General features: G+C 39.4%; 1 protein-coding gene across 1 annotated transcript in view; it reads right to left on the bottom strand.

Moving 5' to 3' along the window:
• Positions 1-1,567: 1,567 nt before the first annotated feature.
• KNDC1 (kinase non-catalytic C-lobe domain containing 1) overlaps positions 1,568-17,007 on the bottom strand; it is a 55,229-nt gene continuing 39,789 nt past the window's right edge. Inside the window, exons 21-30 of the mRNA XM_075612712.1 lie at positions 16,629-16,742; positions 14,741-14,888; positions 12,844-13,014; positions 11,880-12,095; positions 9,703-9,785; positions 7,886-8,036; positions 7,401-7,523; positions 7,262-7,321; positions 5,623-5,780; positions 1,568-2,355 (exon numbers count right to left, since the gene is read on the bottom strand). Coding sequence (XP_075468827.1) covers positions 2,124-2,355; positions 5,623-5,780; positions 7,262-7,321; positions 7,401-7,523; positions 7,886-8,036; positions 9,703-9,785; positions 11,880-12,095; positions 12,844-13,014; positions 14,741-14,888; positions 16,629-16,742 — 1,456 coding nt within the window. The 3' untranslated portion in view covers positions 1,568-2,123. The remainder of the gene's footprint in view (positions 2,356-5,622; positions 5,781-7,261; positions 7,322-7,400; positions 7,524-7,885; positions 8,037-9,702; positions 9,786-11,879; positions 12,096-12,843; positions 13,015-14,740; positions 14,889-16,628; positions 16,743-17,007) is intronic.

The raw sequence follows: 17,007 nt of genomic DNA, 5'->3' as shown, positions 1-17,007 counted from the left end.
AGGGAATATCGTTGGTCCCATATTACCAGTAATTGTTAAAGGTAACCGCTCAAATGTAAATATGCTGAACAAGTAGACGTGTGTTTCTCCCATAATACACATAGGCAGCCGGTCGCAATGTAAACATGATTCTGATCACCCCAATTACATAGCATCTTTTTCTGTAATAACATATACTGACAGTAATAGTGCATTCAAAGATTGGAAATGTTGTGCCTTCTCCTCTTGCAGATTACATGATGGAAATGCCCTCCAAATCCTCTTTTTAATCCGAAAATACTGTATGCAACTAGATTCTACTTTCCCAAATACAATGAATAAGTAAAAGTTCAAACTGAAATGAGGGAATAGTTGACATATATCACACTCTGCTCTATAACATGACATGTTTAGTGCTTTTTTCATTGGAAAAGTTGCATATTCCATTGTTAAGTGTTATTTGCAAGAATGGTTAAGTGAGCAAACGGAATAATTACAAAAGATTGGACATTGCCAAAACATTTCCAGCAGTCTGTTATATTGCATATGACTTGTGCACCATGTGATTCCTTATAAGAAACTAACCATACAGTGCAAATGTCTGTCCAATAGTATTAAATAATGGGGATAATTCCAGAATATTTTGTACTATGTTTGTTACATAAGTGCCAATACCTTTAGGCAGGGGTGCTCAACTCCAGTCCTTAACCTCTCCCTCCAACCCCCCCTGCAAACCCAATAAGGTCAGGGTTTCAGGATATCCCCACCGAGAGACATACAAAAGGTAACTGTTCTGCATACAGATTTCTAGAACATGCTGTCCAAGATTACAATGCTAATTTAAGGTGCAATATTCGATCCCCTAAACATAAATACTGATATAACGCTTTTGAATGAACTGACCAAACGTTTCTGTGCTTTGTGTAAAAAAATGCAAAAAAAAATAATAATTAAATAATGTCCAGTATTCTATTTATTCTTTATTTTAACTGTGCCTAAGTGCTGCCCAAAGTGAGATGACCGGTATACAAAATAAACTTCACAAACAAATAATTGGTCAATTCAAAATCATTTAAAAAGGTAGCAGTGCTCGGAATTTTTTTGGCTGTAAAATGGTCTACAAATGTTTGGTAGTGACCTTCACAAGTTTAGTTATCAGTATTTCCCTAAATCGTATTATAAAATGGTATTAATAACATACCACAATACTACTCTTATTTATCCTATTACAGTACATTTCATATCGTAATAATATATATATGCTTTACATTATGCAATTTCAAATAAATAGGTTACCAAATATATGGTTCTGGTTATAGAAATTTGTGGAAACGTTTTCAATATATAGATATTTAGGCTCTTATTTACTAAGCGGTGCCATGATACTTTCCTGCATGGTAAGACACCAGGGCCGTAAGATGTCTTCCAGCACTGGAAGGTGGCTTATGATATAGCATGACTTAGGAAATATGAGCCTTAGTGCACTCCGTAAATAAAGGGGGAAAGAAGTGGTCATTTGCTAAAAGACCATGTAATACAATGACCAATAACTGGTAGCAAGTTAGAAGATTAGAAACTTTGGCACACATATATATTTGTATTTATTTATATCTCAAGTTTACAATTGATCCTTCAGAAAGGAATGGTGTGTGGCAGAAGTAGAGCTTATGAAAAATAATATATAAATGATATACAAGAAGTCATGCTTTTCATCCATATTAACAGGGATACAGAGAATCAACAGCTTCCTTCTAGAGAACATCTAAGGATCCCGAAACAACTTGCTGTAATTGTACAATGAACATATACGCCTATATTATTAGGCAGACTACGCAGTATTCTTCCAAAAGACACCATTGCCTTGAATGAGCTATATCGGTGTCCTATGCAGTAGACTTCTTGATAAATATGGGCAACATTATTAAGCAGTGTTCTGCCATTAGACACCTTATGGCCCATTGACATGAATGGATTGGAAGGGTGTCTTCTAGTGCCAGAAGGTGTCGTATAGTAGTGGCCGGAAGGTGTCCTCTCGTGAGAGAGGATATATGCCCTTTCAAGTGGCTATTTTTTCTACTTCATTTGCTCTTTGGTCGTATAAATGGGACACATATTTGCCGAGCTGTTTGTCGGTTGAATGCAAATTACTGAAAAGTTGCTTTCATTCTGCGCAGGGTGTCCTGAATTTTCCGGGAATGTTTTTCTGACGGCATGTGATGGAAATTGGCGTTGTTGTCTGCGGCCAAGACAGAAATATCTGCATCACTGAAATGAGCTATTCGTTGTCGGAGGTAAGACTTCAGTTCTGGATCAGGAGTGAAGGAGTACGGAATTTCTTGAAATGCGTGAACCTGACTCACAACTTTTGCAATGTTCCTGTGTAACAAAACAGTAAAAAAGAAGAGCTGCAGTTTTAATTTAAACAATATCCGATGTGTGATAGAGAAATGTAAGTTTAGACATTACTGTAATTCATTTTGCTTAAACATGTTTTATTTTTAGAACTATAATTTGATTTAAAGGGGAACCCCTAACCCAGAGGTGGCCAACTACAGTCTTCAAGGGTCACCAACACTTCATGTTTTAAGGATATCCTTGCTTCTGCACAGCCACCTGAGCCACCTGTGCTGAAGCAGGGATATCCCCAATACCTGGCCTGTTGGTGGCCCTTGAGGACTGGAGTTGGCCGCTCCTGTACGAACCCAAATGCATAGCTGGTATCTTTCAAGAAAGCAGCACATAGCATGATAAAGACATGAAACACCACCGGACCCGCACCTGTCTCAGATGGGATCCGTCCCACATCCCTTTGTCCCAGTCCCGCAAACATACACTGTTAAGCTGCCAATACCAGTATCTCCTATGCCGGTATCTCCTATGCATTTGATTCCCACGGTCATATGACGCGGGACATTTCAATGCATAGGAGATACTGGGACCCCATAACGGGCCCTGTATCTCGGGAAGCAGGGGGTCCCCGGACCTGTAATCAACGGGGTTCTGCTCCGGAGACCCCCTGCTCATCTACACTAGTAATAAAACCCTAATGAAAATTTGAACACGTTCGTTACCGTAGCGGCTATCTGCTATGGTAATGAAGCTCCTTTAATGTAATTTTTATTAATAGCGTGCGGGAGCAGGGGGTCTCCTGAGCTGAAGCGGTATGATTTCAGCCTCAGCAACCCCCTGCTTCCCGAGTTATAAGCCCTGATATGGGGCATCTGGTGTCAGTATCGCCGCCATTTTTAAATCGTCCGCATCACGTGACCGGGGGATTTAAATAATGAAGGAGATACCGGCACCCCATATCTGGGCCTGTAACTCAGGAAGTAGGGGGGCCCCAAGGCTGAAATCAATGTGGTTAATCTCAGGAGACCCCCTGCTCCCACACACTAATAATAAAAATTACATTAAAGCAGCTTCATTACCTTGGCAGATAGCCGCTAAGGCAATAAAGGGGTTAAGGCACAATAGCAGGTTTATTGATGGAAGAGGGAGTGAGTGAAGCAGGTACTTGGCCCTTCACTCACCCCCTCTGCCCCCAATAAACATAACAATATGTACTAAACACCAATACACAACCCACCCACCCCCTGTGCCCCCACATAAAACCATCATTTTTTTTTAATACACAGGATTGATACCAGAGGCCGGCAGGGGTTCCCACGGCTGTCTGTCGGCCCCAACGGGGTCCCCGCGGGTGTCTGGGGGGCTTGGGTGGTCCCCGCTGGCCTGCGGTAACAATCCTGTACCCAAATTTGTTTTTTGCAGACATTGCAATAAATACATTTTCCCTCTCTCCCCCTCCAACACATACAGTACAGTAGTGGGCAAAAGAACTATTATCCAGATATGGATAATAGCTAATTTGCCCACTATTAAAACAAACATTAGCCAGGCAGCATAATTAAAGTAAATAAACCTTTCTACTTACCCCTGCCATCATGAAGGCGTCTTCGTCAGCATACCGCAGGACATTGTCCTCCGTTGCCAGAAAGAATACATACAAAAATACACTCTAATGGCCCCTATCCCCTTAGCGGTTAATAACCGCTATAGTAATTAAGGGGTTAACCCACCCTCCCCTGCTACCCACCCCGGAGGCTTAACCACCGACCCTAGACCCACTACATCCACCCTGTACCCATTAATTGGCATCCATATAATATGGGCATGATAAGCCACTATAGCAGTCAAGGGTCACACTAAAAAATACACGAAGGCCCAAAAAACACAATAATAAAACATACACAAGCACATAAACACCACAATTCAATAAATAAAAGCACTAGCCAACAAATTCAATTAATAAAAGCACTAACCAACAAAACAATTAAAGAATTTTAACTAGTAACCAACAAAATAATTAATTAATACAACCACTAGCCAACATATCAATTCAAACAAGGAGCCAGCAAAAGAATGAATAAAAAACGCTAATCAATCGGAAAAAAAAATACATAAAAACAAGCCATCCAGATGACAAACTATTTAATGCAAACAATCAAGAGAAACAGAAAAAATAACACTCAAAAGAAAACAAGTATAAGTCCTGTGTATAGAAAATTAAATGATGGGTTTATGTGCAGGCAAAGGGGGTGGGTTGTGTATTGGTGGGTAGTACATATTGTAATGTTTATTGGGGGCAGAGGGGGTGAATGAAGGGCCAAGTACCTGCTTCACTCACCCCCTCTGCCCCCAATAAAGCTGCTGTTGTTCCTTAACCCTTCATTGCTTTAGCGGTTAGCCGCTAAGGTTATGAAGTTTCCTGTAAATGCATTTTTATTGCATGGGATTCATGCCGGGGGACTCCGGAGCTGATATTAATGGGTATCAGCTCAGGAGACACCCGGCATCAATCTGATGCAGGAAAAATGCATTATTTTTCTAAGTCCTGTCTCGCCGCTTATCACCACCTTCTTGCCAAGTTTTCCTGGAGAGACGATTTTGAGAGGAAATCTCAATTCTAGAGCGTAGTTAGCCTCGATAAGCTAATCAGGGCTACTAGAATTGCACGAGTTTGACAAGCTGCCAATAAGTGGCAATTTTTATTTATTTAGGCAAACAAATTTGCCAAAAAGCTCGTCGCCGACTTATCAGGGCTTACGGAACAGCAGTAGGCCTTTTTGCCGACAAGTATCTTATCGCTGTTAAGTGCATAGGCCCCAAAGTCTAGCAGTTGCAAAAAGTAGTTTCTTATTGCAACACTTTGGCCTCACTTTTTAGTTGAAATGTGTTTATTGTAGTGCTGAGGCTACTGGCTAAAATCTTTTAATTGACAACACTGTGTGAACCACTTTCCCACTGCTGTAAAGCCTTTTTTACCCTCTTCAGTAGGATCTGCAAAAATAAAATCAGCATATATTTCCATACATATGTTGATAAAACCCTACTGTCTCACCAATCTAATCAATCTTTAAGCACCGTACTAAAGGATTTTTCATTAATACACACAACTAGAAAGTGTAAGTGTTGACATTGTGTATGTAATGTTATAGCCCATAAAATACTCTTGGCAAAATACAAGTTTAAATGTAAGTAAAATAAAAGCAATAATTGATTTAGTTGTTGATTCATACACATCTATTCTCTTTAGTTTGAAATGTTTCAGAAACAGTTGTCTCTAATATCTATTCCACTCACCTAAGCTTATTCCATTTAAAAGCCCCATTGGCCATGGTGAAACCACCCGTTTCAAGCTGCTGTACATGCATTGCTAAAAGATAAGCTGAAGGAATTGTGGGTAACGTTCTGAATCTGTCTCCTTTCATCAAACACAAGCTGTCACTCTTTAAAAACACCTAGTAAGAAAAACCAGGATTAGAAACAGACGATATCATCACTAATATAGCGACATCAAAGGTTGGTCTCCGCCGCACACAGAAACCGTACTGTGATTCTGAAGAACCTTCTGCTGCATTCTATCGGGAAGAAACGTGAAATAACCACTTTTCCAGGGCTGAGACCTCTTTGTCAGGTGCAATGTAGCATAAAGTGCACAGAAAATCAGTGGGACAATAAATAACCTTGTGTGTACATCCATCAAGCAAGGGTTTTACGCTGCGATGTTCAAACGGATGTCACAGTTAATCATTTGCATATATCATGTACACAAAAAAAAAATAAGAGACTGGGCTCACAACACAAATACCGCAAATGATCGAATAAACGCCGTGCCTTAGATAATATGAGAGCCTATGTGGGTACAGTAGTATTAGGACAAATAAGGGGCTACCGTGGTGTGGTTTGCAAGCTCAAAATGCTTTGGCCAAAGAATTTAAATAAATGCCACTCACTTATGAAAAGAAAACAGATAAGTATTTAACTATATCATTTGTCATATTGACTGTAGCACTGAGGCTTTTTGTTCCTTCTACTTGCAACAAAAGGGATCTGTGGGAGATCACTCTGTTATCTTCCTTCTACTTGCTAACAAAAGGGATCTGTGGGAGATCACTCTGTTATCTTCCTTCTACTTGCTACAAAAGGGATCTGTGGGAGATCACTCTGTTATCTTCCTTCTACTTGCTATGCCAGTACCATCCCTGTGCACCGGCTATTATATTTGCTAATTGGCGAGCGGTATACTACAAGTTATTGCAATATATTAGGACCAATAATAATATATTGCCTTCTCTATATATCACTGCAATAGAGCCGCTATACTATCCAGTATACGAATTGATATACACCCATATGTTTATGACTAAAACACCTGGTTGCCTATTATGACAAACATTTAATAATTATTACAAATTGGGTGTAATTTATCCACCACCACCTGGTATTCTTCTTATATATAAATATTTATGTCAATATACCATAAGACATTATACTATACTACTTTAGCCCTTGGAAACTGCATACTTAATTAAATTATATCACTGTATATAATTATGTTGCACTAAGTTTTTGTTCTAAAAACCGGACTTTATTTAAAAACATTTTTTTAATAAAACTTAATAATTTAGCAATTCTCCACCTTATGAGTGCAATATTCAGAGACCTATCCTCTCCTCCGATATTTCCCATTATAATATCCTGTAAATGCACCTCATTAATCACCGATTTGATAAATAAAAGCTGAGCAAGGAGTATCCATTTACCTAGGGATAACGTCACTTCTTCTGAATATTCTGAAGCAATACCACGTGGGTTGTATACAGAGTGTATATATATTTTACCTGACGAAGGGGCTATATTCTTTGCATTTTGATTTCTGTACCCTGACTTGTACCCTATTCCTCTTTGTTTTTGTTAGGAAATAGTTATTGTTTAATACCTCTACAGCTTTTAGCTCTTCCAATATTTCAGACACTTTAGAGGGTAAACTTTTCCAAACCTACAAAAAAAAAAAAGTTATTGTATTTGGTCTTCTGTATTATGGAAATGGATCTTAAAAAGTAAATATTAAAACTTACAGGGAGTTGTCGTACAATAAGGTTTTCTAATCCTCCCAATATTTGAACAGCGGTTGCAAAATCCCGTTGTTCATAGCATAATTTTGCAATGAGAAGAAATTTGGTCAGTATGCTTGCCTGCAACTAGAAAAGAGGATTGCAAAAATATATAACAGACCATGACACAATTAGGAACATATTAAAAACACAAGAAAAAGCAAATTTTTTTTTAAAGAAGCTTTACAGATATCAAAAAGTGGATGGCTAGTGTATTTTCATCTGGAAGATACTCAGAAATGATGGTTAAGAAGATTTTGCTCAATGTGTCACGCTGCTATTTGTGTAGTTAAAAGATATAATTTTAATACATCTTGTCTATTGTACTAAGCTGTGGAATATGTTCTCAACTTGTACTTACAACAATAACCATTTACTAAATATGTTGGACAGTGTGTATGAAACCCACGATAAACCACTGTGTTATCTAACCAACATGCAACACTAACCTTGGAAGTATGACATGTCACAATCTCTGCAGAAACCCAAGTACTGACATTATCTGCAAATCGTAGCAACTGTAACATATACTTTTCTTGCGTGCAGTTTGGCAAAAACAGACTGCAAACTTCACCAGGAAGGGTCTCGAGACAAAAAGTCCTGGGAAACACAAACAGATGCACATAGTGCTAATGCAGGAGCAGATTTTATAATAATGTGAACTTTTTCTTTCTATTGAATTTACATACTAGAGGAGTAGATTCAAATGCAGATGGTATGCTACTGTAAATAATCAAATGAGCATTCCCTCCTTGTACCAAGATGCGCTAAGGACAGCTGTGTGTTTTTAAAAGGTTAGTTGTAGGTGATTGGTTTATAAATGGTTTTGGCAAACAAGAATAAGTATTTTTTTTTCTACACTTTTAAAGAGAGTCTTTAAAATATATATATTTTTGTTACATAGTTACATAGTAGATGAGGTTGAAAAAAGACATGCGTCCATCAAGTTCAATCTATGCTAAATTTAGACAGATACTTTATCCTATATCCGTACTTAGTTATTAATCCAGAGGAAGGCAAAAAGGTTTGTTTGTCTTGTTTTTGTTTTAATATCTGCAGCCTTTGATTACCTTTCTTGAAAACGAATGACCTAAACTGCAGATCGATACATTCTCCTGTGATCGATCAGCAAAGATCCTGCTTCCCTGGGTTCACTAAATGGCAGCCTTTCTGTTTCAATCAGCAGCTACAATATATCCCCGATGTTAGTAAAGTAACGTTATCTATTGTTACAGTTTGCAGCACAAACTGTTGGGAATAATGGCAAGAAATTATCACAAACAGGAAAGTGTTGCAAAGATCTTGCACTGCTGGGGAAGTGTGTTTAAACCTGTTATAGAAATCAACTCATCCATTCACAAATGTATTCCATAAAAACTAATTCTACACAAAAAGTATAGTTCTTCTAAAAGCCTAGTATGAATGATTGCATATACAGGGGTCCATGTTAAAGAGGCAACTCAAGCTGGCCCTTTTTCTTGTTTTAGACACAGGATTGAAGCACGGGGTCTCCGAAGCTGAACTCCATTCATTTCAGCTCCGGTGACCCCCTGCTTCTGGAGATACTTACCTCCGCAGTGGGTACCGGTAGCCGCTCCACTCAGTTACTAGGGTTCATGTAATGGCGACGTTTCAAAGCTCCCGCGTCCCGCGGGCCAATAGAAACCTGTGACATCATCCAGTTCGACTTCCTATTGGCCTGCGTGACGCGGGAGCTTTAAACGTTAAAACTCAGTCGGAGCGGCTACTGGCACCCCCTAAGGAGGTAAGTATCTCATGAAGCAGAGGGTCCCCGGAGCTGACATTAATGGGGTTCAACTCCGGAGCCCCCCCTGCTTCGAATCGGTGTTAAAAAAATGGAAAAAATGAACACGGCATGAAAAGCTCCTTTAAATGAATAAGAAGCAATAAATGACACATTGTGAGTCCTTATTTGCATGTCAATACCCAGAATCCCTGGCTGCAGGGGAAGTATTGTATGCAGAGTGATTATGGGGAAAGGCGGGGTTGCAGACCTGTCTGAGACATGTGAATGTGCTCACACGTGGTATTTTTATTTGCTGTATATAGGAAGGGAATGTGTTGAGACAACTTCACACTCTCTCCTGCAATTGTAACAATATTTACTGCTTTCCTGGTACTGCGATCAGGAATGGTGAAGACTGGGGAAATAGCAACAGCTGTTAAACAAAAGGTTTTGTGATGTGTTATAGTCAGCTCTGGCATTTGTAAGTAAACCTAATGATAATAGTTCAAGTAGACTTACTTTGACACATTAGTTGATTTATCTTTAACGCCCAGTGCTCTTGAATTCAAAAAATGTACTGGATGGCTTTTCTGGAACATTTCCTGATAATAATAATAATAATAAAAAAGTGACAAAATCAGATATTTTCTTTTGTGTTGACTCTTACCCAGAAATGTTCCTGACTTTTTTTTATGTTGTAATAATAACTTTTATTTCATATAGCGCTTTTCTCCCAATGGAACTAGAAGCGCTTCGCAATTACAGTATAGTGCGTGGTACGCAGCACATGGGAATGTTACAGACACAGTCCCTGCCCAGATGAGCTTACAATCTATGTTGCTGGTGCTTGAGGCACAGGGAGATAAAGTGACTTGCCCAAGGTCACAAGGAGCTGACACCGGGAATTGAACCCGGCTCCCCTGCGTCAAACTTAGTGTCATTGTTTCCAGAGTCCGTGCCTTTGCTCACCGAGTCGCTCCTTCCTTGTAGCTATATACCCATACATTTGTTTTTTGAATGGATAAAAAAGGCTGCCATGTTTCTCATAGTAATGCCTCACCACTTCTAGGTCAAATGCAAACTAACTAGGACAACTAATAATACAAACAGCAAGCCACGCTTACTTTAAGACCTATAAGAGAAGGACACTAGAGATGCGAAAAAATGCCTTACATTTCTAACTCTCGGCGTCCGAAGGACCTGCAGCACTAACAGTATCATAAGGACATGGTTTTTGGTTCCTACACTCCAGTAAAGCCTCGCTGAGAGGAGGAGAGATGTGTGTAAAGTATGCATGTTTGTGTAAATCAATATAATCGGAAACTGTCCACAAGAATGGCCTGGAGTAAACCTTTTCATATGTCCATTTGTTAATACTTTTCACGGACACCCGAGTCCTGATTAATAAAACCAATACTCCAGATTCATGAATCTGTTCTCAAAACTAGTTCTGGTCAGAATTGTAATTGTATTTATACTTATTTATATGTGAGTCCACAGTCTTTAGCTCCCTCTAGTGGAGTTGTGCAGAAGTACAGGCCTCTTCCCCTCTTGATAAATGGAGGAGATAGAGGGAGATATGTAGAAACAGATGGGGAGGAAAAGGTAAGACAGAGGTGAATAGGGTAATGAGATGGAGCAGAACAGGATAGGGAGGGAACAGAGGGACAAAGACTGAGGATAGATGTAACAGAAATAATTAAGTGGGAGAAAAAGAGGTGGCTAAGAATCTGAAAAGTAAGTCAGTGGGAGAGTGACAAGGAGAGACTGTATTAAAATTACCCCGCAACTCATTGGGCCTAACTAAGAGTTGTACATTCAAATACAATTATTCATAGAGATGGGTAGAATTTAGTTTATATTTGTCTGCGTCACAGGTCACCAATTGTCCCCGGTTCTGCAGATACCAACAGTTATCGGTCCCGGGGAAACAAAATGGCCACCAAAGCAGAAGCCAAAAGGAAGCCGCATCGGACGACACGGCAAATTCCTATTGGATACCACCAGCGCTATCTTCAATACCCGGCATGTGACCTGGCAGAGAAAACTACAAGTAACTGGGGGGCCCTAAAGCTGAATAAGCTAGCGTGATCCAGCTCCACCCCTTCCCACCCCGGTAACAGAATCTGAACAGGGAGTCCCATGATCCCATAAATGTACCTTTTGTGTGCTGGTAAAATTAAAGATGGCTGCCGTGGTCGTACAATACGAAGCCACGACATCATGCTCTAATGATATTGCGGGTTCCTAGTGGCCCATTGAAATGAGGCATGGATGACAGCCATGCCGATTTCCCAAAAGGAACCAGAAACACCAGCACATCAAGTAAATATTTAGGAAAAAAGGGGTCATCCGAGATTTTTAAAAAAAGTGCACTTCAGGTCCCGGCATCTGTAAAAAAATAAAATTGGAGTATGGGGGATTGCTGCTTTAATCAAAAGAATTGCTATCTACCCCAAATCGGGACTGGCCATTTGAACGAACAATAGAATATTTCCTACATAGCTTTCACATAAGATATAAGACTTTCTAAAGATAACAAAATATATATGGTCACATTCTAAGACAAGACATACGAGTTCTCCGAAGCGGAGGTGCAGAATAATCAATGAATTTTGTACTGGTGAAATAAATAAACCAGTTAAACAAAGCCAAAATACAGTAGTCACATACCATTGTCTGTAAACATGATTTACCTCTTGGATTAATGTTAATTGAGAAGAGATCTGATGAACACTGCATTCATATACAGAGTATGTTCCACGCTCATCTGCTTTAATGTAAGCCAAGGAAAACTCTTCAACAAAACTAGGATAGCATGGTCGAGGTATCGCCGATGCGATGGTGTATGGCTTATCTTTCTGGTTAGGTACATTGGGTCCATTACCTTTGGAGAGTTTCCAGTTAAAGCTCTGCAAAAAAAGAGAGTAATTGGATACAGCTGAAATCTTCTAAATCACCTTACAAACTCTGTTCATCTTCAGTTAAACATATAAACCACTAGTTTTCTACCTCTTAAAAGGTTATTCTGGCTTAGAGGAACACCATTAGCAGATGCTAATGCCAATGATGGACTATGGGGATATAGTGACGGAGGGTGGGATAGAACAAAGCCATCCCTTGTTTGTCGTGCTGGGATGTTCCTGGCACTATAGTTTAATGTATAGTCAAGGTCCACACTAGGACCAAAACATTGATCCTTGTACGTTTGCACTATAACAATTTCTGCCAAAACCATTGGAGTGATGGTTCTTGAAAGAGCTGAAAGTGAAAGAGCTTCTTTCTTCCCAGGACCTGCTATACCCCAATATGCTGGGGCTTTCTGAGCACCCATGGCAGCTCTTCACCATCATTTTGAGTGCACCTACCTGCTCTTTTAACAATATTTTCATGGACATTCGGGCACTGAAAAGGTGAACATACCATCAAAAGAGTTCTTCATAGGTGTCATGCAAAAGGTTTCTTTGTCATGTGTGTCCAATACACATGAATAAGAAGACACTTGTGAGTGTGCAAAGAGGCTTTATAATTGTATCTATGAACTGCCTATAAGAAATATACACTTAATGTTCATAAAACATCCTATGCCGTTTTCACATAAATTAATGTCCTCTGATATTTCTGACTATTCAGAAAAGGATGGAATAAAACTTCACAAACCTTTCTGGAGACATTATCTTCAGACAACTTTGTGCACAGTGAGTGTAAAGATTTTGTGTCATCCTTCTTATCTCCAGAACTGTAGCTTGGAGAGGAAATTGTGTATTTCTTATTGGAAACTTCTTGCAGTAATGTCATCAAGTATTCACCGTGGTCATCTCTTGGAAGAATCTAAAACGTATTGTAAATGTAAATATGTTATGTTATATGAACCCAATGGGTGCAATACTTGTTTTGTTTTAGAAAACCAGTTCTATAGGTAATTTAATTATGCAAAACAAAGAAAAATGCACAAAGCTACAAGAGAATGGCTTTGCTGTTAAAGCCTGAGTCTCTAGAGTAGATACTAAAGTAGAGTTTGTGGCCCAGAACCATGCAGCTCAGCTCATATGAATGGGAGTAAAGGCGTGCTAGAGTTTAGCACCCTTTTGTGGTTCTGGGCCTGTGTGTCCCATCAGAACATGCTTCTGGATTCTTTATTAACCTTTGATATGGGTGATCACACTGCAATCCCTCATTAGCTGCCATTGATTTAAGTAGTAGTTAACATGGGATTGCAGGGCAATAATAACCCATATTTTAGGTTAGTGAATCTTGCCCATAGATCTCTGTAATATCTTTGGGACAGGAATTGTGTATTTTGGCTATGAAATAAAGTTCCCATCATATTACAATATATGCCTGCAGTCATTTGAAAAGTTCAAATAAAGTAATTTATGATTTAACCAACTGCATTTTATTTCAAGTGTCTGCACCTAGGTAACCTGGTAGTACTCCAATAACCTTTTCCAAATCTTCAGCCTGGGTCGGTGGCTTCACAATTCTATACGTCAGTAGGTTACACAGATCTATTCAAAGCAAAACACGTAACTGAAGATTTGTTCCAATGGCTGTGCAATACTCTCCACAGAAAGCTGTGACATTTGCATAACACAGCCAAAAAGAATTATGTTTGTGAAACTTTGTCTCACCAAGGAAATGTTGCTCAAGAGTAAGGCTACAGTGCACCACCTTTATAAAAGCTGAGATCATACTGTGTGCTTGAGCGCATGCATGGCGCGGCGCGCGTCCGACACCCAAGCGATCTCTTTTCAGTGTTTCAGGCGTTGGGGGGCGTGGCAGAGGCGTGGCTATGATATCACGGCGCTGATTCGCCATGATTAGCTGAACCGCTCACGTGACGCGGCCGCCACTTGAAAATACTTTTTTTTGTCTTTTCAAAACGTGGTCGCGCCATTGCTCAGTCGCGCACGCGCACTAGGAGAGGTCTCTAAGGCCTCGAATATAGAACAGGCGCGCGACCGAAAGTGTGATGTTACACGTGCCTGTACTTGCCGAGAGCCGTGGCCTGCATGTTTGTGCGATGGGGGGGCGTGTCACGGAGCTGATTGGGCAAACCGCTCATGTGACCTGGCCGTCACGTGGCAAATTCAAACAAGTTTGTCGCGCAAAGTACCGGTCGCCCTTTGCGCTCGTGCACTATACAAATGCACATTGGACTCCTACTGTTTGTTTTCGGCGCGAACAACGTCTGCTGCACTATGGACACGGCCGAAGGGATCCTGCAATTTGTGCTTGGAGTGTGTACCATCGAGACTTGTATATGCAGAAGCTTGAGCTCACATGTATGGACTGTCATACAGGACCATTAACAGGTATTATAACATGCAACAATATCTGATTTTTTTATTCAATATGATACACACTACATGAGGGAACAATACACCGTTGACGGGCTACAGCTGGCTTAATTTCACAGTTCCTATAACATAAAATTGTGCACTTAATAGCGTAATGTTCTGGAATAGGCTACAACACATTCAAGTCAATTGTGAATATACTCTGGGAAATGTATTTTACCCACCAAAATATTTATACTCCAATTCAAATGAAATACCTGTGAATTAATTAAATCTTCCAATTTATCTAAAAGACCTGGATTTGGGGAGAAATCGGTATGCCAACAGTCTTCAATCCAAGTTTGTAGGAGAATTAGAGCCCGCTGATAGATTTTTGTGTACGTGGGTGAAGAATCCATCTCTCCTCTAGTAATACAATAAGTTAATTGAACACATTACATAACTGAGCAGGCATGGAATTATTTGTAACAAAATATGCACTATTGGCAAAATCAGGAACCATTTTTAGGTATATATATATATATATATATATATATATATATATAACACAGCAGTATGCACCTAATAATAATAACAACTTTTGTAACAAGTTCTACTAGCATGTCAGTATATTAAGTAGGTGTAGAATGGGAGTATTGGATTCCCACATAAGACCAAACAGAATGAATGGAACCAATACAGATGCAGCGGCCGTTATACAACCATTTCTCTCATTTTTTTTCGAGATCTCCCGGAGATCTTTGCTAGATTTGCCACAACAGACTAATGGCCCATCGGATTAACACAACAGGGGTCTACCTGTCTGTAAGAGATGCGCAGTAAGAGAGAGGCTGAATCAGTCACTCTACCTGCGCGCCTCTAACATGTGATCATGGGGTTTTATTTCATTTTAATATTACAGTATTGTAGCAGGGGGTCTCCGGAGCTGAACCGCATTGATTTCAGGTCCGGGACCCCCCACTTCTAGAGTTACAGGCCCAGTTATAAAGGTGCCAACTCCAGTCGCCAAGGGCCACCAACAGGCCAGGCATTAGGGATATCCCTGCTGCAGCACAGGTAGTTCAATTAGTGGCTCAGTCAGAATTACCTGTGCTGAAGCAGGGATATCCTTAAAACCCGACCTGTTGGTGGCCCTTGAGGACTGGAGTTTGCCCCCTGCCCTAGGTAGTTACTTATGAAAAAAAACATATAACTGTTTATTTTTTTTAAGGGAACAATCTATTAAATAAATCATTTGTTCACCTTCAGCTTTATTCCTTCAAAAATGATATTGCTGTGAGTTAATGATTAAATAGAAATACATTTTTACAGCCGCATTTCCGAAAGGTTTAAGGCCTAAATAACGCAGCAAAAAAAAATAATTCATTTTATCTCAGTGATAAGTGTGGGCTAATTAGATATGCAAGAGCATTACATTTAATGACTGCATCGCAAATGAAGATTTAACCACGACAATATATTCACATGCTACTCTTTCAACTCTTATACCTGCTGATATTGGGCTACCGCTAATACCGTCAATTTGCATCACCTACCTAAGGCTGGCATTAGGCCCATGTATATAATGGCCATTAAAGACATAGGCTAGGTAAGACTAGCCAACCAGGAATGGATGATAAAAATGCGTAATACTAACAATGTTGAACTTAATGCAATCATTGGTATTCCTTAATATATTAATATACAGTATTATTATTTCCATATTCTAAAGGATGAAAACTACAAATGTTTTTGACTAATCACTTATTCATAAGAAAATAAATTACTGTTCTGTTTTCAAGCATACTGTATAATCTTATTTATTCTACGTTAACCATGATTTACCAGATGCAATATTGAAATTGTTACAATCGAATATAAAGTACTTGAATAGTACAAACTTTTTAATATAATGCTGGTTAATCATTACAGTACAGAAAGCTGATATTTATATTTTCCATCTAGTTTATGTAGCTAGATTACAGCCTTGTAATATACAAGCTACAACATTTCTAGACATTACCAATATAGTGGCATAAGAAATAAACCTTCACTACTGAAACAAGATTAACATGATCTGCTATATGTATGTCTGCTGATAAAAACATTGATTTGAAAGAAAGCGGAGAGCTAATGTGATTTGTTTCCAGAGAATAAACGCATTACCTTGGCAACGTATTATTAATTCTGTCAATAAGAAACTGCAAAAGATCTTCTTGAGTGCAGAAATATCGGAAAGTGTAGAGGAATTGTTGAACATACCCATCTAATACGACATTGCTATAAAAAAAACAAGAAAATTATATATGAGACAAAAGATAACACCAGGTATAGTAATAAATGCCGTGTCCCATCTCCCCCCTGCTCTTATTTTACATAGGTGGGAAGCAGAGACTGAACGGTGTTCATTTCAGCTTCGAGGACCCCCTGGTTCTGTGGATACTTCCCTGTAAAACTAGTATACGAGGTACTGCCCTATCCAAGCTAAACAAAATAGTGGTTTCAATCTACCACGTTACACCGGCAAATAGAAAGCTGCAACGTC

The sequence above is a fragment of the Ascaphus truei genome, chromosome 8 (genome assembly GCF_040206685.1).
Source record: "Ascaphus truei isolate aAscTru1 chromosome 8, aAscTru1.hap1, whole genome shotgun sequence".
NCBI classification, from domain to species: domain Eukaryota; kingdom Metazoa; phylum Chordata; class Amphibia; order Anura; family Ascaphidae; genus Ascaphus; species Ascaphus truei.
This window is presented reverse-complemented; position numbering and strand designations above follow the sequence as displayed.